This window comes from Thermoascus crustaceus (assembly GCF_041956765.1).
Source record: "Thermoascus crustaceus strain CBS 181.67 unplaced genomic scaffold VTN00scaffold_2, whole genome shotgun sequence".
Classification (NCBI taxonomy): Eukaryota; Fungi; Ascomycota; class Eurotiomycetes; order Eurotiales; family Thermoascaceae; genus Thermoascus; species Thermoascus crustaceus.
Window position 1 is genome coordinate 4464366 of NW_027192528.1, and position 22108 is coordinate 4486473.

At 53.0% G+C, this 22108-nt stretch overlaps 7 protein-coding genes across 7 annotated transcripts; 3 read left to right on the forward strand and 4 right to left on the reverse strand.

Moving 5' to 3' along the window:
• Positions 1 to 229: 229 nt before the first annotated feature.
• Positions 230 to 6026, forward strand: VTN00DRAFT_5095 (uncharacterized protein; the record flags this gene model as incomplete). Its single annotated transcript, XM_069431590.1, has 6 exons — positions 230 to 282; positions 342 to 408; positions 531 to 646; positions 716 to 1084; positions 1142 to 2955; positions 3763 to 6026. The coding sequence occupies 6 exons, from the start codon at positions 230 to 232 to the stop codon at positions 6024 to 6026; spliced, it is 4683 nt and encodes a 1560-aa protein (XP_069290610.1).
• Positions 6027 to 6566: 540 nt separating this feature from the next.
• On the reverse strand, positions 6567 to 8236 carry VTN00DRAFT_5096 (uncharacterized protein; the record flags this gene model as incomplete). The annotated part of the gene is made up of 5 exons (XM_069431591.1): positions 6567 to 7337; positions 7408 to 7617; positions 7682 to 7743; positions 7826 to 8013; positions 8079 to 8236. The coding sequence occupies 5 exons, from the start codon at positions 8234 to 8236 to the stop codon at positions 6567 to 6569; spliced, it is 1389 nt and encodes a 462-aa protein (XP_069290611.1).
• A 309-nt stretch (positions 8237 to 8545) lies between these two features.
• Positions 8546 to 9593, reverse strand: VTN00DRAFT_5097 (uncharacterized protein; the record flags this gene model as incomplete). The annotated part of the gene is made up of 2 exons (XM_069431592.1): positions 8546 to 9131; positions 9220 to 9593. 2 exons carry the CDS (start codon positions 9591 to 9593, stop codon positions 8546 to 8548), a joined length of 960 nt encoding a protein of 319 aa, XP_069290612.1.
• Positions 9594 to 10920: 1327 nt separating this feature from the next.
• VTN00DRAFT_5098 (uncharacterized protein) lies at positions 10921 to 11215 on the reverse strand (the record flags this gene model as incomplete). Its single annotated transcript, XM_069431593.1, has 2 exons — positions 10921 to 10961; positions 11053 to 11215. 2 exons carry the CDS (start codon positions 11213 to 11215, stop codon positions 10921 to 10923), a joined length of 204 nt encoding a protein of 67 aa, XP_069290613.1.
• Positions 11216 to 12753: 1538 nt separating this feature from the next.
• On the forward strand, positions 12754 to 15584 carry VTN00DRAFT_5099 (uncharacterized protein; the record flags this gene model as incomplete). Its single annotated transcript, XM_069431594.1, has 11 exons — positions 12754 to 12979; positions 13060 to 13537; positions 13605 to 13812; positions 13866 to 13977; positions 14031 to 14502; positions 14605 to 14775; positions 14828 to 14843; positions 14897 to 14966; positions 15028 to 15374; positions 15446 to 15471; positions 15530 to 15584. The coding sequence occupies 11 exons, from the start codon at positions 12754 to 12756 to the stop codon at positions 15582 to 15584; spliced, it is 2181 nt and encodes a 726-aa protein (XP_069290614.1).
• Positions 15585 to 17818: 2234 nt separating this feature from the next.
• Positions 17819 to 19642, reverse strand: VTN00DRAFT_5100 (uncharacterized protein; the record flags this gene model as incomplete). Its single annotated transcript, XM_069431597.1, has 5 exons — positions 17819 to 18230; positions 18284 to 18570; positions 18621 to 19030; positions 19089 to 19178; positions 19249 to 19642. 5 exons carry the CDS (start codon positions 19640 to 19642, stop codon positions 17819 to 17821), a joined length of 1593 nt encoding a protein of 530 aa, XP_069290615.1.
• Positions 19643 to 20344: 702 nt separating this feature from the next.
• Positions 20345 to 21722, forward strand: VTN00DRAFT_5101 (uncharacterized protein; the record flags this gene model as incomplete). Its single annotated transcript, XM_069431598.1, has 2 exons — positions 20345 to 20416; positions 20481 to 21722. 2 exons carry the CDS (start codon positions 20345 to 20347, stop codon positions 21720 to 21722), a joined length of 1314 nt encoding a protein of 437 aa, XP_069290616.1.
• Positions 21723 to 22108: the final 386 nt, after the last annotated feature.

Genomic DNA, 22108 nt, shown 5'->3' on the forward strand with positions numbered 1-22108 from the left:
TCGTCTCTCGCCGTCTCCATCTTTCATCTCCAACCACCACCCACCTCCCACCTTATCGTCCGGACCGTCTCTGCGCGCTTGTCGACGCCGTATCCTCTGAGCCTTTCTCTCATTCACATCCTTCCCCTCTCGCTCAGAGCCGCTTTCCTACTGGTTAATGTGTGTGCTGGCGTCCCGAACCTACTACTGAGTTGCCGAGTCGCTGTGTTCTATATATCCCTCGACAACCATGTCAAGTCGCAGTCAGATCGATTCCGTCATTGACGATGACGATGAGTTCTGGTATGCAGCCTTCCCTGTCCTGCTCGCGTGGCCCGCTCACTGACCATGTGTTCCTCTAGCCCTCTTTGCATCGAAGAGTTCGATCTCTCGGACAAGAACTTTAAGCCTTGTCCCTGTGGTTACCAGGTACGCCGTTTGATTTTTTTCCCGCGCCTTCTGCCCAGCATCTCCCCTTCCCTCAGCCGGTTTCCCTTTCACCACACCGGTCCCTTGACTTCAACGGTGGTCTAACCTCTCTGCTTTTATAGATCTGCCAGTTCTGCTATAACAATATCAAGACCCACAGTGAAGAAGGCAGATGCCCCAACTGCCGGCGGGTTTACGATGAGAGTACCATACAGTACAAGGTCCCCGACGCGGACGAGTAAGTCCCCCCACGTGCACGTCCTTTTGGTGAAGTGGACATGCCGCTAATCATACACGTGCTGTACAGGTTTAAGGCCGATTTGGCATTAAAGCATCGAAAAGCGGCTGCAGCGAAGAAGAAAGAGGCCGAGAAGCGTGAGATCGAAACCTCGAGTCGGAAGAACCTCGCCGGTGTCCGGGTTGTTCAGAAGAACCTCGTCTACGTGATCGGCCTGAACCCCACCATACGCGACGAGAACCAGCTGTTGCAGACACTCCGTGGCCCCGAGTATTTCGGTCAATACGGAGAGATAGAGAAGATCGTTGTCAGCAAGGCAAAGCCGGGTGGTAATCCGAACCAGGGTATCGGCGTGTACGTCACCTTCTCCAAGAAGGCTGATGCTGCCACCTGCATTGCGGCTGTGGATGGATCTGTGAATGGCGATCGTGTGTTACGGTACGTTGAGGCTCTCCTATTATCCTTTTTTTCGCATTCACCTAATTATTCATGCAGAGCGCAGTATGGCACGACGAAGTACTGTTCCTCGTTCCTCCGTAATGAGCAGTGCAATAACAGGAATTGCACGTTCTTGCATGAGACGGGCGAGGACTCCGACAGTTACAGTCGACAGGACCTCTCGTCCATGAACTCGCGGCAAGGTCATCCGAATGGTGCCGGCCATCCCCAAGCTCGCCCGTCGGCACAACCTATCCAATCCAGCTCGCAACCAATGCGCCGCCAGGCAAGCAAGGACGATGCTGCCAGCCGGCCACCTGTTTCTGATGGGCCTGCTCTGCCTTCCTCTGCCAGCTGGGCAAGCAAGGATGCGCCAGTGAACCGAGCTAGGCGAGCAAGCCTTACGGGAAGTCGGTCATCCCCGAGCCCTAAACCTACGAACGCGACGGTTGCGAACAAAGCGGAGGAGGCGAAGCGTACGGAGAAGCAGTCCGCACCCCCGCAGGACTCTTCGCGTCGTGGGACTCCGGCACCGGCGAACGCACAGTCAACTGCTGCTCAATCCCCGCCTAAGAAGCCCCAATCGCCGCCGCAACCTGAGAATCCTCTCTTGGACAGCCTTGTGAAGGCAGTCAACTCTCCCGATTTCAAGTTCGTTTTCTCAACTGATGGCTTGCCAGCTGAGGAAGTTGCTTTTATTGAAAACCACCCCTCGTTTATCGATCCGTATGGAGGAGTCAAGCGCAGGGCGATGCGGGAGAAGGCTGAGCAAGAGCGTGCTAAACAGGAGGCGGAGTCCCGGCGACTCTTACAGTCGGCCGCAGCTGAGGAGGAGAACCGAGAAAGCGGCAGTCTGCAACTGGGTGGCGAGCCTGACGATGTTCACCCGAGGGGTGGAGGTCGTCGGGAAACACACGGAGCTATCCAACCACCCTCGCAGCAGGGCACCGCAACCAACTCGGTCATCGGGTCCCCTGCCTCTGCCACTAGTCATCAGTTCCAGGGCCTCAATATTGGCGGCCGGAGTCTAACGCCTCTTCAACAGCAGCAGCTTATGTTGCTCAAGTCTGCCAACGGCCAGCAGGCTGGTCTGATGGATCCATTGCAGACGGGCTTCAGTTCTGCTGGCTTCGACCATGCCACACAGGCTCGTCAGGGATTGTTACAGAGCCAGATGCCGCAGCTAAGTGGCATGCAGGGGCATAACCGACAGTCCTCTCGGTTCTCGTTCGCTGATTCCGGTGCGAAGAATGCCTCCAATGCGCGCACGCTGAACCAGCAGGCATCCTTGATGCAGTCTGGAACACCGAATCCTCTTGCTGCACCAACCCCCCAGTATGGTCTTGCGAACCACTTGTATACCAGCGGTGTCCAGGGTCCTCCTCCGGGTCTGAAGACCGCTGGCACTCCGCCGATCAGCGGAGGCGGAATGTTCGCTCAAGGTCATGGTTTCACTACCAATACCAACCTCGGCCTCGGTGCAAACCTCGGAAAGCAAGATGCCAATCCAGAGCTTATGCGCGAGTTGCTGCGCGGACGCAGCGGTACAGGTGGTGCCGGTGGTGTACAAGGGCACGATGCTGCTAAGCGTGAGTTCATGTTTCCTTTCCTTCAGCAACACCAGACACCCCCTCCCCTGGCTCCCGCCACTGGCCTTCTCAGCTCTTTCTATGGTTCGCAAACGGGGACGTACCCCGAGCCTGGGCCACAGAAGCAGAAGAAGAAGGGGAAGAAGCACAGACACGCTAACACTTCCTCCGGCGGAGGTGGTGTAGTAGATCTTGCGGACCCGAGTATTTTGCAGGCGAGAATGCAGCAAGTTGGCGCGAACGCTGCAGCTGGGCAAGCGCTGTACGGGAGTCAGGGTCAAGGTGGGTATAACCACTCCATGATGTATGGAAGTGGATTTAACCGCTGGTGATTGCACCTTTATGCCCTCCTCCCCATTTCTGTCATGAATGTTTCCCCCCTCTCCTTGGTCATTTTGTCGTCTCATGTCGTGTTCGGCATTGTGCTTTTCTTCTCTTCATGATATGATATGTATTCCTCTAGACGGGTGCCGGCCATGGGCTCTTATTCTGTTCTTGGATTCTATTTCTTTCCTGTTTTTGCGACACACTTTGCAGCGAAGCATAAGGCAAACGGCCCCAAAATTAACGGGCTGGGTGTGCCTTTGGCGTTCTTCATGGATTTGATTTTACATCTACGGGCAATGTTTGATGGGAGGCGTCGTCGCATTTCTGCGGAGATCTAATGTCTTCTGGCTTTCATTACATTTGGCGGCCGCCTTTTGTTGCATTCGGCCCTGCTTGATTTACAGCATTTCGGCGACTACCCGGTCGACCTGGTCATGGCTCTGATGTACGTTAACCTCCCTGCCCTGTCTTTTACTGAAGCGGGGCTATATGCCGAAACAAAATTCTCACATTTAATGTTCATATAGACGTCCTGCCCTTCTGTCCTGCCCGGTTAAGATGGCCGGCCACCCTCCTGTAATTACTATGCTTATCCCTGATCGTATTGCTTGGTCGCCTCTTTCGTATTTGTTGAGAGCGCCTACTGGCCTAGGCTTTTTCTTTTTGTCTTTTTCTTGTCATATTCAAACCCCAGTCGTTACAGCACACCGGCACACATAGATGATGGTTTCATTCAGACAAAACTGACTAATGACTACACAGTTGACGAAGAATTCCCACCGCTCGGCGTACAGCCTAAGGACAGACGTTCAGCGGAGAGTTTCGGTTATCCATTCCGGCATCTTCACGCGGCATCTCATGGATCATCGATACGTTCTGGGACCCCAACGCTGCCGCCTGGTCTGCCTCTCCCGCATGCCCACCCTGCCGCCGCTTTCCTTCCGGATTCTATAAATCCATCGAGCCCTTCGTCTTCAATATCGGTTCCTACCCAAGGAGTCACACCCGTCGTTCCTCGACTTGGGACCCCGGCACAGAAGCTCCAGGAAAACATTTCTCGACGCGCCACACCGGAGGTGAAAGGGACTCCTGAGCCTGGACCTGCATCTGAACGGGTAAAGAATGCGTCGGAGATTTCTTTGGGTTCACCCAAACCGAAGCCAGCCAGCAAGAATCGTGCTCAAGCAAAGGCCGAGTCTCCTGTGACCGACAACAAGGATAGTTCTGCGACAGCTGCAGCGACTGCGGATGCAGCGGAGCAGAAAGATCGCGCGCCTTCTGGGAAGCCAAAGCCTATTAAGCTCTCATTGTCCGCTGTCCAGTCACAGGAAGTTGCGCCTCCGCAGAAGGCAGAGACAGCTAGCCAAAGTGCTCCCGGTGGACCCGCCTCTTCGGTTGGCTCGAGACCGAATACTCCTCTGACTGGCATATCTCGTGCTTCAGACTCCTCAGGTCAACGTCAACCGAGAGTCCTTCGTGTTGTGGACACACCCAAGGCCGAGACTCCGCCTCCTGCTTCGTCTACCCAGTCTGTTTCATCGGCTCCAGCAGCGAAAGGACGCTCAAGGCGACCAAGCGTATCTTCGCTCAGCAGACCGGCGACCCCGGGAGATGTGGGCTCTGATTACGATCCCTACACCTCGGCGTCGGTATCGCGCGCCAATTCCCCTCCTCCATCCAGAGTGGGATCTGCACCGGTCCGTACTATGACGAAGAGCCAGGCAAAGAAGGAAAGAAGGTTGAAAGCCAAACAAGCGGAAGCTAAGAAAGAGGAGGAGGCTGCTGCTGCTGCCCCACCAGAGGAGCCTGTGCAAGCTCCGATCATTGGAAGGAAACGCAAGACCAAGAAGACCCCTTCCAGCAGCGTCGAGCAGTCAGCAAACGCGGAAACCAACAAGACGTCCGACAAGGCTGATAACGACAACGCGGAGAAGGCTGAGGCAGGTAAAAAGGGTAAAGCGAAGGACAAGAACGCCAAGGAAGCAAAACCTAACAATGACGAGAAGGCCTCAATCGATAATGCCGACAAGACTCCCGCAGAGGCATGGCGATCGAACAACACCGTGGAGCAAATGATCGCAGATTCCCAGGCCACTGGTACTCCGATAAAGGATCTGTTCCTGGAGAGGACCTCTTCGCTGCAGGTTCTACTTGCACAGCTACACAAGTCAGGGGCTCTTGATCTGAACAGCCACCCGCTTTTCAACCTGCCGAATCTCAACCAGCGCTCCGACATGAAGTGCTCTTCGGATGACTACGACGTCCTGAGACGTCCTATCGAGTTGACGGAGGAACACAGGAAGCAGCTGCGTCGTGGAGAACCGGTTCGCATCAATGCCGATTCCACTCATCTGAAGAGCCGATGCTTGATTACCCCAAGCGGATGCGTTCTCCGTCATCTGTCCCCTGAAGAGGAGGAGAGATATCTTGCTCTTGAGAAGAGCCTCGCCTCGGCCACCGATTCGCTCCAAGAGTACCCGGCAATGTCCATCACGGAGCCGGATATCACCAACCGTGGAGGCGGCCTTGAGGCGCTCTTTGCAACCCCAGAGAAGTTCAACATCCGCTGGGTAGACGATGCGTCGCAGTCCGGTCTCATCTCGGGAACTTCCAACACTGCTGTGTCGACGGCCGAACAATCCACCTACCAAACCGCTTCTGCACCGCCAAACGTGTTGTCCGCGATGGAGGCCGATTGCACCCGCAGCCACAACTGGGCGATTGCCAACACGGCCGAACTGGTCAATGCGACTGCGGCTTCTGTTCGTTCCTTCGCCGCGGCCACCGCGAAGCACATGCTCGGGGCCAGCGTGGCTATGGGTGACATCCAAGACATTGAAGACCTGCTCAGCATGTCCGATGAGGAATTGCGGACATTCATCGACAAGTCGCAGAAGGAGCTGGAGACTTCGCGCAAGGAGGCTGATGCCATTGATAAGAAGCTCATGGCTCTCGTCAAGCGGAACAAGAAGCTCGCGCAGCAGGCACTCGCTACGACCGTCGAGGTTGGTGGCACTGCTTCGTGAGTAAGACGTGTGGGTGTGACGCAGATAAGCAGGTGGCTGCCCTTGTAAAGATCATTATGTATTATACCGGATTGGCGTTCACGGATCTGTACGCCCGCTTTGAGTCCGGTTACGCTATCCATTTCGGTAGGAAGGAGTTAAATCGGAAGGGATTGAGGAGTCTGCATTTGCATGGCGGCCTTTATGCGTGTCACATTGCTTTTGTTAACGTTCTACCCCTCTGCTGTTGTTCGTGTACAGACTTAGTTAGATAATGCATATTTTAAAGAACAACTGACTTTTGTCAAGTGTTAAGTAGTTGCTTTCTTAGCAATAGTTTATAGGCCTTTATTTTTAGTGGACTTGTATAGGCTATTGTAGAATTAAATCAATCATCCATGGCACATTCTGCTAGACCGTGCTGAACATTTCCTGTTCTAGGCTGACTGGACTGGACAACGTCTGGAGGGGAAAAAAAAGGTAAAAGATCTACATACACACGTAGTAAGTTCACATTCATATCCATATCCATGAATAATAATGATAAAAAGAAAAAACACTTTACAACCCCTTAACCCCATCCTCAAACTCCCGCAGATCGTACTCCTCGGGATACGTCTCCAGAATCCGCCTCAACTCCCTCATCTGCTCCTCCTGCTCCTCCGTCAGGCTCTCATAGACATCCTCAAACGCCGTCCGCAGCGGCGACTTCTTCTCCCTCTCCGCCGCGGAAAACTCGGCCAGCACGGTCCGGCGCAGCTCGTCGCGCGTGTCGCGGTCCAGGTCGTCGTTCCACAGCCCCCGGTGCTCGAGGTACTTCCGCAGCCGGATGATGGGGTTGTCGCGGCGTTTCCAGTCCTCGACCTCGACGCGGGCGCGGTACGCGAAACTGTCGTCGCTGGTGCTGTGGTGGGAGACGCGATAACTCATCGCTTCGATCAACACGGGTTTTCCTCCACCGTCGGAGAGTGCGATGCGTCTCGCCTCCCGCGTCGCCTCGTACACGGCGAAGATATCATTCCCGTCTACGCGGATCGTGTCGATCCCGTATCCGATCCCGCGGCTCGCGATCCCGTCCCCGCGGTACTGCTCCAAGGTGGGCGTGGAGATGGCGTACCCGTTGTTCCGGCAGATGAAGACGACGGGGCACGAGCGCGTCGCGGCCATGTTGAGCGCGGCGTGGAAGTCCCCCTCGCTGGCGGCGCCTTCGCCGAAGTAGCAGGCTGTGATGCGCGGCGGGAGGTTCGGGTTCTGGAGGCGCCGGAGTTTCAGGGCGTAGGCGGAGCCGGCGGCTTGGGGGATTTGGGTTGCGAGGGGGGAGGAGATTGTATGCTTTTTAGTTATTATATTAGTATTACGGCACTTATGTATATATGTTTCCAGCAGGGTTTATCAGACTCACCAGTCGAGGGTAAACGCTGCCAAAATGCACCGGCATATTACGCCCCTTGCCATTGTCGTTCTTGTTCGCGAACAGCTGGCTCATGAACTGTTTTAAAGTGAACCCGCGCTGCTGGAGCACCCCGTGCTCTCTGTACTGGGCGAAGACGACGTCGTCGGGCGTCAGGGCCGCGGCGGAACCGACGGTGATGCCTTCTTCGCCTGCGGAGACCTGTTTGAGAATGACCGGTAAGCCGGTTGATTTGGATGGATAGGGCTCTTGGGAGTGTCCGCACCATGTAGAAGCTCAGACGGCCCTGCCTCTGCGCCTCGAACATGATCATGTCCATGATGCTCACTATCATCACGTCACCTGTCAGTCAGGCAAGCCACGTCCATGGCCGCACCCAACGCAGCACCGCAGGATGACAAAAACGAACCGGTCAACATGTTCTTATACCAAGTCACCATCTCCTCGTCCGACACGTCCGGAGGACCACGGCTCTTATCCACGATAACACCGTCCGAGTCCATCACTCGATACGTCGGGATGGCGGCCATCCCGGAGGGCCGGGTGAAGGTCATCTCGCTGGTAAACTTGCTGTCTACGGCGCCGGGGAAGCGGACGCTGGGGTTCGTCATCTGTCAGTTTCTATCCGTATGTACCATGTCCATTGATGGCGGCGTACTCACCGATCAGACCCCGGCCTCTGAGAAATAGAACTGGTCCATCGTCGCGGTCCTGCTCTTGCTCCCGCGGTCCTGATCCTGGGTACGGCCGATAACGAAGATGCGACACGCTGTGGTCCGGAGACGCGGGGAGCGCACCTCCCGAAAAGCGGAGGAGCCATTGCTTACAAGTCTGATATATGAGGCGTATTGTACGAGATAGATATTAAAGACTGAGGAGAAGGCCAACCCCTCGGGCGTCTGTCCGGGGAGCGGAGAGCTCGGTTGGCGTCGGCGTCGGCGACGGTCGAGCATCTCCGCAGCTGGCCGCGCTTCGTCTTTTCTGGGGGTGGGTCTGGTGGGGCTCTTATCTAGATCGAGATGATCAAGTAGATGAGACGTTTAAAAACTATGTATATTTTCATAGGAACGTCTTCCTCGTCACTTTGACTTTTCTGTTTGCTTCAAAATTATATATATTATGAAACGATCTATTCCATCTCCACCGGCGGTCTGTTGGCAGGCATTTCTGGAGGGATCCAGCCTCCATGCAGTTCACCCGGAGGTGTCTTCGAGCGTCCGTGCAGTTCACCGGACGTTATCTTCGATCCGTCCAGTTCGCCTGGCGGTACCTGCTCCGGCATCTCGGCAGTGGTGGAGGATTCTTGATTCATCGATGACTGCAGCCCCTTTCGACGCTGGAGAAGCCATATTATCGCAAGCAATAGAATGAGGACGATTGCTCCCAAGCCGACTCCCACCCCGATGCCTGCCTTCTCTCCTGTTGACAGACCACTACCTGCAGGCGGACTGGTAGGAATGGAAGAGGAGGTTGATGTTACGAACGAGGGTGGTATGGTTGAAGGGATGATACCTTTCACATTCAATCCTGTGATAGGTATGGCTGCAACAGCCGAGGAATCCGTGATGGTCGTGGTTTCCATGGTCCACGAATTTGTGTTCGGCAGGGAATTCGAGTCTTCCAAATATGATTCATATGCCAGTGTCATGCCAGGTGCCACGTTCGAGACGCAGACCTTTTCGGCTCCATGCGGTACATCCATGGCCGAATAGGACCTTTTGTTTTTTCCCCACTCAGATCCGTGATCAGCACAAGCACACATAGAAAAAAAAAAAAAAAAGAAAAGAAAGCTGTAGAACTCACAAAGGACAGCACGTCACGACCGAGGTGGACTGATCCACCGCCAATTCCTTGGCCGTATAATATCCATCGGGGCATATAATAGGAAGTATGCTCGAGACCGTAGGTGCTTGACTTGTCCCAATGCCACTGGCTTCAGTCTGGCCACGGACCCACAATGCGATGATCTCAGGGGGCAGACACGTAACGGAACTGCTGACGCTGAAACTGTAGCCTGGGTCGAAGGCAACAAGGGCGATGTCGGCGGGAAATATACTGAGGTGGAAAGATGATGAACATTCTGGTGGCATCGACCAGCTTGCAGCGAGTGGTATCCAGGAGGTGACAGTTCCGTGGTTCGTTTCAGGTGGGTAATTCGTCCATGCTGTAGAAGTCATCTTATTATCAAGTCAAGAATGACGGTGAAGATTCTTCACGGTAAAATGGTACAAAGGAACGGAAGGTATGTACGTGCCACATGGGTAGTTCGTACAGTATATAGAGCATTGCTCGAGAGGGGGCTGGTAGTATTAGTGCCGGCAGCGCAGTGTTGAGTTGCACAAGTTAGTGGTGCGGCTGAGCTGCATGGGCCGTCTCTGTTAGTTGCCCCTCCGCTAGATCCTAGAGGCCGACTCTCTAACCCACCATCAAATTTAGAGGCTCTAGATGATATATTAGTTATATCAGTTCCAAATGCCCTTCTAGAGTGCCTATAACCTTTAGCTAGTAGGTGTTTTTTTTTCACCAGAGCCTTAGAAGATCATTAGATCAGTGGCAAATTGTCCATGAGCTCCTCTTTCTTTATACCTACCCAGATAGTAGGTCAGGATTAGTTATAGTGACCTTTAGAAGCCAGCTAAATATACCGAGTACCTAAAAACATGGTTAAAGAATGGTTATGATGAGAAGCTCTTAATTAAAGGTTTAGGGGGCCTAACGCCTAGCCCCATGCCCGGGTAACTCTATAAAACAGTCGGACATCCGGGATAATCTACAAGCAGCTCACTCTTGCCTCGCCTAGAAATTGCCAGGCGCCTATGGCCATATATTAAGAGTGGCAGAGTTTTGCTTCAAGTTTCTTCTAACTTTCCCTACTTCAAAGTCGACTTCCCTGGGATCTCTCCACGAGGGCGAGGCTTTCGCGCGGAGCTTCGCCTCATAACTACATGACTTTGAAGCCGCTGGCGGGTACCTGGATACTATGATAGGTTGCAGACCCGAGACAAATCCAGCCCAGACTGCAATATCAGGTAGCAAAAGCGGCAAGCTAAGCGCCTTGAACCAGGGAAGGGGGTGCTGAAAGATATGACAACCTAGTGTATAGCTTCTATGGATTCAACACTGGTCTCATTCGTCAGTTCATACCTCGCATCAACTCAACGGCAACAGTGGAATGCTTTCCCAGGTCCAGTTTCCCAACCGATCGCCAGAATAAACCTGGAGCATTCTTTGTGGACTACAACTTAGATTATACTGACCCTGATATCAGTGACCCTGGATTGGCTGTGCAAGTCTGCATGCCTCCTGGCTTGCACCAGTCCCAATCCCCTTGGAGAGCTACACGCGATCGTCAAGACTTCTCTGAAGAGCTTTACCTCAATATCACATATTATAACAGAACCTGTAGACTCCTCAGAATATGATTGTCTGCCAAAGATCACTGTCAACGCAACAGCGGGATATTTTGAGTTGCCAAATTATATGAATGGTGGAAAGCCTGGCCCTTTACTCACACAGGATCCATATCCCAACAACCATGACCAGATCTGGTAAGCAAAATTACCAGCAAGATTCTCATGCCTTTGCAGCTTGAACGAGGCACTGATGAAAACCAGGAGAAGAAGCATCTCAATTAACTTGGATATCCCCATGCAGCTGATCTAGTGGCGAACAAGGGGCCACCCTTCACAATAGCAATGGCCATATTTGGGGAGTCGTATTCGTATTTTGAAACGTGCATATCTGCGCTCCAGGCGGGGTAGCCTCCTTTCGAATGTGACAACTCCGGGTACGCGATCATGTGCTGGCGGGCCGATGCTGCGATTATTCGAACTCTCCCTCGGCCTGCCTCGCAGCGAATGCAGTGAATGTGATAGGAAAAAGACAGGGATCAAACTATAAAAATGCTTTCATGATTTTACATCCTGGCTTTCCCATTTCCAGTGGTCAAGGAGGGATCATTTAGACACACTGAGCAATGCCTTCACCGCTGCTGCTTTTCTAGCAAACCAAGCATGGTTAGCGAATAGCAGGAACCGCTCATTGTTGGTACATTCCGATATGGGTATCGACACTCAGGCCCCGGTGATATCCAAAGCCGGAATCGTCATTATCTCAATACTTTTGGCGATCTTTCTTTTCTCATTGTTTGCAATGTCGACATACGCCTGGTGGTACCCCCGGTGGACCGACCAGCTGGATGCTTTCGCCATGATGAGACTCGGTGACGCGGTTGCTGAGAAGGCGCCTTTGCTGGTCACTTATCGTTCGGAAAAGGTTCAAGCACTGGACGAGCTACCTGGCTGGATAGGAGAAGCGATCACAGATGGGGAGAAGGAATCAATTAGCCGGCTGGAACTCGGGTCTCCGCGTGTGCTAGGAGCAACGAAGGAATACGAGTGCTATTCGGGGGATGTGGAATCTGTGAAACCAGGTCCATGGGAAAAGGCGTCAGGGTGGCTACGAAGACTACGGAGAAGGTGTGATATGTGATGCTCCATCAAAGAAGTTTATACACGTATGGGCGACGTGGACCTGATTGAGACATGAGGCATCCAAGCCTTGAAGAATCTTGGATTGCTCATTATATGCAGAATTAGAGATAAATCAACCAACTTAGTGGTTACTATCACCGCTCTAGAGTACAAGATCACTGCTTCTCCGCCTCGTTACAGACAGTTTAACCATACCTATATAGTTTCATCTCACAACTATACAACCCAATTCCAAACACCAGGCAAGGTTTTGAACGTGACAGTTCCATTGGCGACTTACTGATCAACAGGATGAGCCGGCTATTACATACTCATTTTGCCTGAAAGTAGAAAGTAAGTTTTGGAGAAGTTCGCCGGTGGGTGTAAAAAGTACCGAGATTGCCGAGTGACTACATGCACCCCATATGGCGCTAGAGACGATCAACGATCTTTTTCCTTGCTGGCATCCTCTCGACCTGCGGACTACAGTAATTTCCCGATTACCCCCCACCGGACTTTCACCCGACCTTTCAAGCAAGTTCCTGGCTTGTTTCTTGACTCGTTAGTTACTCCGCATGGCGATGCTTGTCCAAAGGACACTCGCAGAAAATAAACCTCTTTCGTGGAATGCTCAAGTCCCAATGGCAGCGAACCCCGCAAACCATTAAAGATGCCCCTCGCAGAGAAAAAGGTTTTCGAAACAGGCTGAATTCAACCGTTTGTCTGGCCCCATCATAGCCCGTCATGGTAAACCTCCGGTGCAAAGAATTAAATCCCTGCAAAGCGGTCCAGATGGTTATAAATATTCCCCTCGACATCCTTTTTTTCAAGGTCTTTGCAGGAGACTGAATGGACCAATCTCAGAATGAAGTTACTTCTCTCTCTAGTCACGACCTTTGCCGTTCTTGCGGTTCCCCGTTGCGCGCTTTCGTATGCCCTTCACCCCAGGGAATTAGATGTTGCTCCCCGCTCAGATGCAAGCACCGCATCGCAGGGAATTAGGTTGATCAACAAGGAGGAGAACGTCTTGATCCAGCCATGGGGTCCGGATGGTTTCCGTGTCCGAGCAACGTTGAATAAGCTTCCTGAGAGTTCGTATATACATTCAAGCAATTAATACACTCGATCAATTGTGATATTTCTTTACGGCTGGCTGACTTGTATCCCCCAGAGGACGACCACAGCGTCATCATCGACCCGCCTCTTGACGGCCCCGAGACCGCGCCTATAGGCATCAGCCATAACACCATCATAAATGCCACTCAGCACGCCTCCCTAACTAACGGCTTTGCCTCTGTAACTGTCTCCGACAAAAAGATAAGTTTCTACCACGTGGACGGTCCCAACTCTACTCTGGTTCTGGAAGAAGTATGGCCGGCGACTCCCGGATTCGACGCACGCTGGTACGGCAGAACGGACAACAGACGAGGTTTCCGGGCTCAGTTTACCTTTACCACTCCGGATAGCCCCAGCGAGCGGCTTTTCGGGACCGGTCAGGACTTGACGGGGTATATTAACAGGAAGAACCACACGATCGATCTGGTCAAGTTTAATACGTTGAATCCGATTCCTGCGATCATGTCGGATAGGGGGTATCTTTTCTTTTGGAATGTGCCTTCGTTGGGGCAGATGGAGTTATCTCCAACGCGGTATGGAGCACATTATCCGTATGGAAACAAGTTTTTGAAATTTGCTTTCTAACGATAACCCATCCAGAACTCGCTTCTTAAGCGATCATACTACCATTGTCGATTATTACATCGCAATTCGGCCTCCTGGCGACTATGACGGCCTCCAGAAGAGATATACTGGGGTTACCGGGAGATCGCCGATGATGCCTGACTGGGCTATGGGATATTGGCAGTGCAAGCTGCGGTATTCGACTCAGGAAGAAGTACTCAATGTCACGACGGAATTTGCAAAGGTAACGTCTACAATCACGAGACAAAGTTCATAGTCATGCTGACTTGCCTTCAGCGTAAAATCCCGGTTTCTTTGTTCATTATCGATTTTCTGAGTTGGTCGCACGAGGGAGACTGGGCTCTCAATGCGTCAGCTTATCCTGATCCTGCAAAAATGGCCGCAGAAGGTACCATCATATTCTAGCACTAGAATTTTGATAGATATTCTGACGCAGAACAGTCAAGAAGCTGACAGGTGCCGAGATGATGGCCTCTGTCTGGCCAAGCATCGAAGACGCTAGCCCTAACTTCCCGTATGCATCGAGTCTGGGACTCCTGACCCAAACAGCAAACCCCTTGGATATTGCCGGTTACTGGCAAGGAAGGTACATGCATCTCTACGACCCGACTAATCCAGCCGCCAGGGAGTTCCTGTGGAGCACACTGAAGCGGAATTACTACCAGAATGGAATCAAGAATTTCTGGCTTGACGAAGATGAGGGTGGCCAGGTCGCGAATGACGTGTATCCGTGGATGAACTATTACATTGGCCCCGGGAATGAATACGCGATGCTTTTCCCGTTTCTGCACCAGATGGGTGTCTTTGAAGGGGAGAAGAATGCTTCTGGAGATATTTCGACTGTAATGCTTTCACGGTCTTCTTGGGCTGGGTCTCAGCGTTTTGCCAGCGCTGTGTGGAGCGGGGATATCTTGTGCGTCTTTTCCCTCTCACTTTATCTTATTTCCAAGGAATTGGTACATTTGCCGCTGCATTGATGGCCCAAAGAGTGCTGACTGTATATCTAACTATACAGCTCCACCTGGGACTCTATGGAGACCATGATAGCTGCAGGTCAGAGCATGGCGCTGTCAGGCCAAGGCTGGTGGACGTTGGACATTGGTGGCTTCAGGACCAACGGATTGCCAAACTCTGCCAACGTCAGTGACCCCGAGTATCAAGAACTGTTTGTGCGGTGGATCCAGTGGTAAGCCTGCAGCCCACTCTATTCCATCTAGTGATATGCTCACGATAAACAGGGGTACTTTCTTGCCGGTATGTGCAATTACTATTATGATCAGAATATCATGTCTTGCTGACTCTCGCAGGTTATGAGAAACCATGGAGATAGGACCTGCCTTCCGTCAGCGCAAGAAGGGTTCTTGACTTGTCCAAATGGCAAGTTTAACATATCTAGAACCATGCGAGAATGCTCACATAGACTGACTAATTCCATCAGAACCCTGGAGCTACGGCGCTGACAACGAGCCCATCATCGTCGACTACATCAAATTGCGCTACAAATTAAAACCATACATCAAAGTCCTATTCAAGCGGCTCTCGGAGAGCGGACTCGCGATCATGCGCCCCATGTTCATGGACTTCTGGTCGAGCGATCCGTACACGCTGGGTGCCACCGAGGAGCTCAAGTTGCAGTACATGTTCGGCCCGCGCCTTCTGGTGAAGCCGGTGACGGCGCACAAAGCCACGGAAGCTAGGGTCTATCTACCTAAGCTGTCTTTGTCGGCACCGGATACGAAGTGGACGTATTGGTGGACGAATGAGACGTATGATGGTGGGCAGTGGGTGAGTACCTATCTTATCAGTCGGCTCTTTCAGTGGATGGCACTTCTGACTGATGACTGTGCTTAATGCAGGTGACTGTTCCTGCCAACAAGTCTGTGTAAGTGTTTACCTCATCTAGAAATGCATTACCAAAGACTGATTGTATCCCTATGTAGTATTCCACTCTTCAGACTTGGCAGCGAAGCCGACATCCTGTCTGGTAAAATCTGATCCGACACCAGAATAAAAAAGACGAGACGAAAAAAAAAAGTGCCTGAAAATGGCTCAGTGGGCACCATAATCAAATGTTGTACGGAGTATGACCGTCTCAGCTTGCCAAGAGAGGGGTAGGGCCCCCCTTCCCATTTACCATAGCGCACAATGCATGACTTTCTCAAAAGTACTACTACAGTATATAGTTGCGATATAGTAAACCGAGTCCACGTGTTGAGTGCTGGATTTAATGTACAGTAGTAGCGTCTTCTATGCTCGACTTCGTATCGCGAATCATCTGTCAGTAATACACATTGCATTAGGGTATGTATGTACATACCGTTCAAGAGTGGGGTGCAATGCTACCTGCCTGAGGAAGAAAAGCCTATAATAAGAGGTATACACAACACCGGCTTACTCCTAATTATATACAACAATGTTTAAATATCATACGCGTCCGGTGTTATCATCTTATCAAACTGGATTTCTTTTTTTTTTGTTTTGAAGAGAGAAACAAAAAGTAGCGCCATCACCAGTGACCATTACTCAATTCACTCTTAATCAATTAATCTCTTGAGTTCTGTCTATGACTATAATGGCTCTAAAGCACCAGCACTCATCCTGTCACCCCCTAACTAACATCACACTTCCAACGATAAAGGCCCATTAAGCTTCCCATCCAAATACCGCATAAGAACAAACAGAAGCGACAGCACCGCACTCAGCATCACGAAAGGCGTGAAGCAGCCGCATAGATTGACAGTCGCATCATGGTTCATTACGTCTCTGATGAAGGTTTTCATGATGCCTGGTCTCCTGTTGCCGTTGCAGTTGCAGGTACTTTGTTGGCTTTGGCTCTCACATTGGCACAGTCATTGGTTATCGACGCCGGGTTTGTGGGGCTGTCATTTTTTGTTTTGGCTTGGGTAGGTAGGTAGGTAGGTAGATGTCTGTGGATGTTATGTATATATGTGAAAGAGACAGGCGGAGAAGGTAGGAAAGTTGTTTTTTTTTTTTTTTTTTTTAATCTCCACTGGTAGATAGATCAGATACTCAGGTAGGGCAGGGTAGGTTAGGTAGGTATCTTGCAATGCACAAACTTGATAACTTGGACGCTGGTGAAGAGATGTAGGTATAATAAGCAGATAAAGAAAGAAAGAAAGAAAACCAGGAACCTACCTGGTACGTTCCCATTGCTTAAAATGCTGAAGGAAACTGCACACTGCTGACCGGATATATCCACAAGTTTGAAACAGTGTACTACTCCTCCTCTGGGTTGATCTTGTCACGGATGTGGCGTCACTATTACACTTTATACATATTTCAAATTGAAAGCCGTCTCCGCGATCCGGGGAAGACGCATCGCATCCATACCTACGCAAGACGAGAAAGAACCCGCCCGGTACACAACACTCTTCTTCCTCGCTATCACACAACAGCAGAACCTATGTAGTAATCAACTCGACTTCATTCATCATCCACAACATACATACATAGTAGTAGTAGTCCCGGCCAGGACAAAAAAAAAGAGCAAAAGGAAATCCTCTCACGAGCTGGTTCTGGTTCTCTGCATCAACGGCGAATCGAACGGGGGCCCCTTTGCTTGGAACTAGTTCTTTTTTTTTTCTCGCTCTGAACCAGTCGGTCCACAGTTGATGGATTGGAAAAATTTTGGGTCTTGCCAAGGTTAGGTAGGTAGCCGCGCTGCCAGCGTTATCGCTAGGATATATCAGGATTTTAGGGTGTTTGTAACTTGGAACTTTATGGGTGTTGTGGATCTCGGGAGTTCTAGACCGGGGGCGTTTTCAATATGGATCTGCCAAGAAGGGAACCACTCCGTGCTCTGGTCCGGGTGATCCCGATAGGAACACGTAGATGAAAGGCCTTGCATTCAATTTGATCCCAACGGAATACCTTTGGAAGTAGTAGATGCGTCCTAGAATGTCATATTCTCTACATATAATCCATCCATATGGATCTTGGATATGAGCTATATACACGTTTATCGTATATCCATCCACCCACTTAATAAGTAATGTAATGCGTTCAATCAATATACCGCCCCATCCCGGTGCGTATACACGTTCATACACATGATATAACGACATGAGATGACATATGATATGATATGGTACAGTGCAGACCCATTGATGGATGTGCAGTCAATGAAGTGTTGAAAAAAAAAAATCCAAACACCAGTCCCGGACAGAGTTGTGTAAAGATCGAAGCCAGCAGAGCAGGAAAGACTAGACTTAAACCGTCTCCCTGAACTCATTCGGCTTGTCATCCATGTCGCCCTCGTCCTCCGCCGGCTTGGCCATCCCCCGCTCCGCGAGGATGTCTCCGTGCAGCTGGTACGCCTGCTCCATCTTCCAGGACCAGGGACTGGACGTGGAGAAGAGGGCCTCGATGGACTCGAGCGAGCGGCCGGCCGTCTCCGGGTAGAAGAGGAAGATGGTCGGGATCCAGAGCAGGTTGAGGCCGAAGAAGAGGAAGTACGTGCGGTTCTCCATCGTGGCGAACATGATGGGGTTGACGAGCGTCGTCATGCCGACGCCGATGGCCCAGCCCGTGATGCCGAAGCCGTTGCCCTGGGCGCGCAGGTCGGACGGGAAGATCTCGGTCGGGACGAGGAAGGCGACGGTGCCCCAGGTGGCGGCGTAGCTGGAAGAATACGTTAGAACAGTGGCATCTGGTGTAGGTGGATGCCAACTCACCAAAGGTTGAACAGGAACAGCATGGTCACGGCAGCCGGGGCGAATTGGTCCACCTTGTCCGGGTTCCGCCTGGCGCCCTCGTACACAGCACCAGCGATCAGGTTGACGGTGGCCAGACCGGCCGAACCGCCCATCAGACAGGCTCGCCGCCCGATGCGGTCGACGATCTGAGCGCTGATGATGGTACCGACGATACCGATCGTGTTGAGACCGCCGGCAAGACCGTTCTGCTTGATCTCACTGTAGCCGGCGGCACGGAGAAGGACTGGGGAGTACGCCGTCACGGCCTGACGAGTCAGTACAGATGCAGCAGCATGGTCAGAGATGGAAGACATACCGTGATACCCGTCCACGACGCCATAATCTGCAAGAAAACACACAGCCAAGCTCTCCGTCCCAGGTTCATGCCAGGCTTCCCACCCTTACCAACAAGGATCTTCGCGAACTGAAGCGGCGAGCTCGGCTTGCTGTCCTGGGCCATGGCAATGATCTCCAGATACTCGCGCTCGATCTCCTCGGGGGAGGCCTTGTGTCCGCGGACACGGTACAGCAGGTCGCGGACCTCCTCGTTGCGGCCGACGGACGCCAAGTACCGGGGACTGTCGGGCAGCATCTTGATGAAGATGGCCAGGATCAGGGCGGGGAAGCACTGGAAGGCCAGGAGGAAGCGCCATCTGACGTCGGAGTAGCCGTCGTTGACGAAGGCCAGGCCGAAGGAGATCCAGTAGGCGACGGAAATACCGAGGTCTGTTGTTGTTAGGGTCCTATCCTTGGAGAGATGTTCACGGGTGACTGGTGTCCTCACAATTGGCAATAAAGACGTATCCCAGGAAGCCTCCACGGTGGCTGGCAGTGGAGGTCTCAGACACCAGGACTGGCGTGATACCCGTCAATGCTGTAAGCATGTTTAGCAAGATACTTTATATGTCTATATGCATACATAGCTTCCAAGACAGGATACTAACCGCCAGTACCGATACCCGTGAGGACACGGGCACAGATCATAAAGTTCGAGTTCTGCGCAGCAGCCTGCAGGGCACCGCCGACCAGCGCAAACAGCGACCCCCAGAGCAGACCGTTGATACGGCCGATCCGGTCGGCCAGCCATCCACCCGCGAAGCAACCAAAGATGGCTCCCAGGTAGTACACACTGACGATACCTCCCTGGTGGGTGGTGTCGGTCACGGTGCCGTCCGGCAGACCGATGCCGACCTCCTCGACGTAGCGAGGGGAGGCGTTAACGCCTCCCATGACACCCTGGTCATAGCCCTCGAAGAAGATGGAGATGAGGGAGAAGGTCTGGATGGCGATGTTGAGCTGACTCGGGGACAGGCTCTTCCAGGCTGTGAGGTAACCCATGGTGTACAGGTACCTATATATATCTATCCCTATATCTCTTTCTTCTGAAGCAAACCTCAGGCCTCACTCGGACCCTTCTTTTATTTCCTGGGGTGGCAAAGACAAAATCTGGAGAAGAAAAAAAAACGATCGATCTCATATCCCCCGCAAAAAAAAAGGGGCGGGTGCAGGATCTGATATATATGCACCGCCAGATTCCGCACGCCCGCGCCATGACAGACGATGCCGCGAGCTGGACCCGGGGTATGAACCGGCCGGGGCGATCGCCATGTGCAGGACCCGCCGAGCAGCGCCCGGCCGGACCCGTTAGCTGAAAGCGTCTGCAGCGTCTCCAGCTGTCGGATCTGCAGAGAAAAAGAGAGTCTGTTCCGGGGAGAGCGGGTCTTCCAGTCTGGGGTGCGCCGTTTAGCCGTCTTGCCGTTTAGGCTCGCAGCGGGACGGCGGACGTTACGGGCCGTTTAAGCGTTTAAGCGTTTAACCGCGCGGTCTGGGCGCTCCGCCGGGCCGGCAGCCAATCGGAGGCCGCAGACAGCCAAGTCCCGGGCTCCCCGCCGCGTCACGCGCCCCCGGTCTGCTGACCCGCGCTTGATCTCCGCCGCGCTGGTCGGCCGCGCCTCGGCCCCGCGCGCCCTGATTTAACAGGCACCTCCTCCTCGTCTGGCTGATCACTGTCTTTGACAAGTTCTCTCGACAGACACCGCAATGGCTACCAACGGCGCTACCTCGCACGCCCTGGACCTGACGGTCCTGGGTCTGAACAGCGGAACCTCCATGGTAGGACCTCTATCTCCCTCTCCAGATGTACAGAGTGATATGGACAATTGTTAACAGGCAGCAGGACGGCATCGACTGCGCCCTCTGCCGCTTCCGCCAGGAGACCCCCGACTCGCCCATGCACTTCGAGCTGCTCAAGTACGCCGAGATCCCGCTGGAACAGACGATCAAGAAGCGCGTCATGAACGTCATCCTGCACAACAAGACCTCCCCGTCCGAACTGTCCGAGATCAACGTCATCCTGGGCGAGACCTTTGCGTCGGCGGTGCACGAATTCTGCAAGACCACGGGCACCGACATCAACAGCATCGACGCCATCGGCTCCCACGGCCAGACCATCTGGCTGCTCTCGATGCCCGAGGAAGGGGAGACCAAGTCCGCTTTGACCATGGCGGAGGGCGCCTTCCTGGCCTCCCGCACGGGCATCACGGCCGTCACGGACTTCCGCGTCAGTGACCAGGCCGCCGGAAGACAGGGTGCCCCCCTGATCGCCTTCTTCGACGCCCTCGTCCTGCACCACCCGACCAAGCTCCGCGCGTGCCAGAACATTGGCGGCATCGCCAACGTGTGCTTCATCCCGCCGGACAACAAGGGCGGCGTGGACGAGTGCTACGACTTCGACACCGGTCCCGGCAACGTCTTCATCGACGCCGTCGTGCGGCACTACACCAACGGCGAGCGCGAGTACGACAAGGACGGCGAGATGGGCGCCCGCGGCACCGTCGACCAGGAACTCGTCGACGAGTTCCTCCAGCACAAGTACTTCAAGCTCGACCCGCCCAAGACCACGGGCCGCGAGGTCTTCCGCGACACGCTCGCCTTCGAACTGATCAAGAAGGCCGAGGCCAAGGGCCTGAGCCCCGACGACGTCGTCGCCACCGTGACGAGAATCACGGCGCAGGCCATCGTCGACCACTACCGCCGCTACCAGCCCGAGGGCATGGAGATCGAGGAGATCTTCATGTGCGGCGGCGGCGCGTACAACCCCAACATCACCAAGTACATCCAGCAGCACTACCCCAAGGCCAAGATCATGATGCTCGACGAGGCCGGCATCCCCGCCGGCGCCAAGGAGGCCATCACCTTCGCCTGGCAGGGCATGGAGGCCATCGTCGGCCGGTCCATCCCCGTCCCGACCCGCGTCGAGACCCGGCAGGAGTACGTCCTGGGTAAGGTCTCGCCCGGTAAGAACTACCGCAAGGTCATGCGCCAGGGGATGCTGTTCGGTGCCGGTAGGGACCATCTCCCGCCTGTGAAGGAGCTGGTGAACTACGTCAATGGGAAGGTGTTTGACAACAAGTGGTAAAACCACTTGCAAGAGCAAAATCAAAACAAAACACGCGGTGAAATCTCGATGACCTGACATGTACAAATACGAGAGAGTACGATGCCGCGGATACGATACCATTTTATTATTCTCTTTTCTTGCATATAACGGAAGGCGACTGATCATGGCCATGTTCTTACGGCGTCTTTCTGGTGAAATCTTGTTATTATGTTAGCATGTAGATATAGGAAATACATATTAAACTTTTATACATACTGACAATTTTATACAGTATTTATCCTTCTGCATAATCCCAGCCCTCACTCCGCGCCGTGTTATCCGGTCGGCGTTAAAGCACGGGCTCTTTTCTAAGTAGTGAGACAGGATCAAGTCTTGGAACTACGTCATCGTCGGGATGATCGATT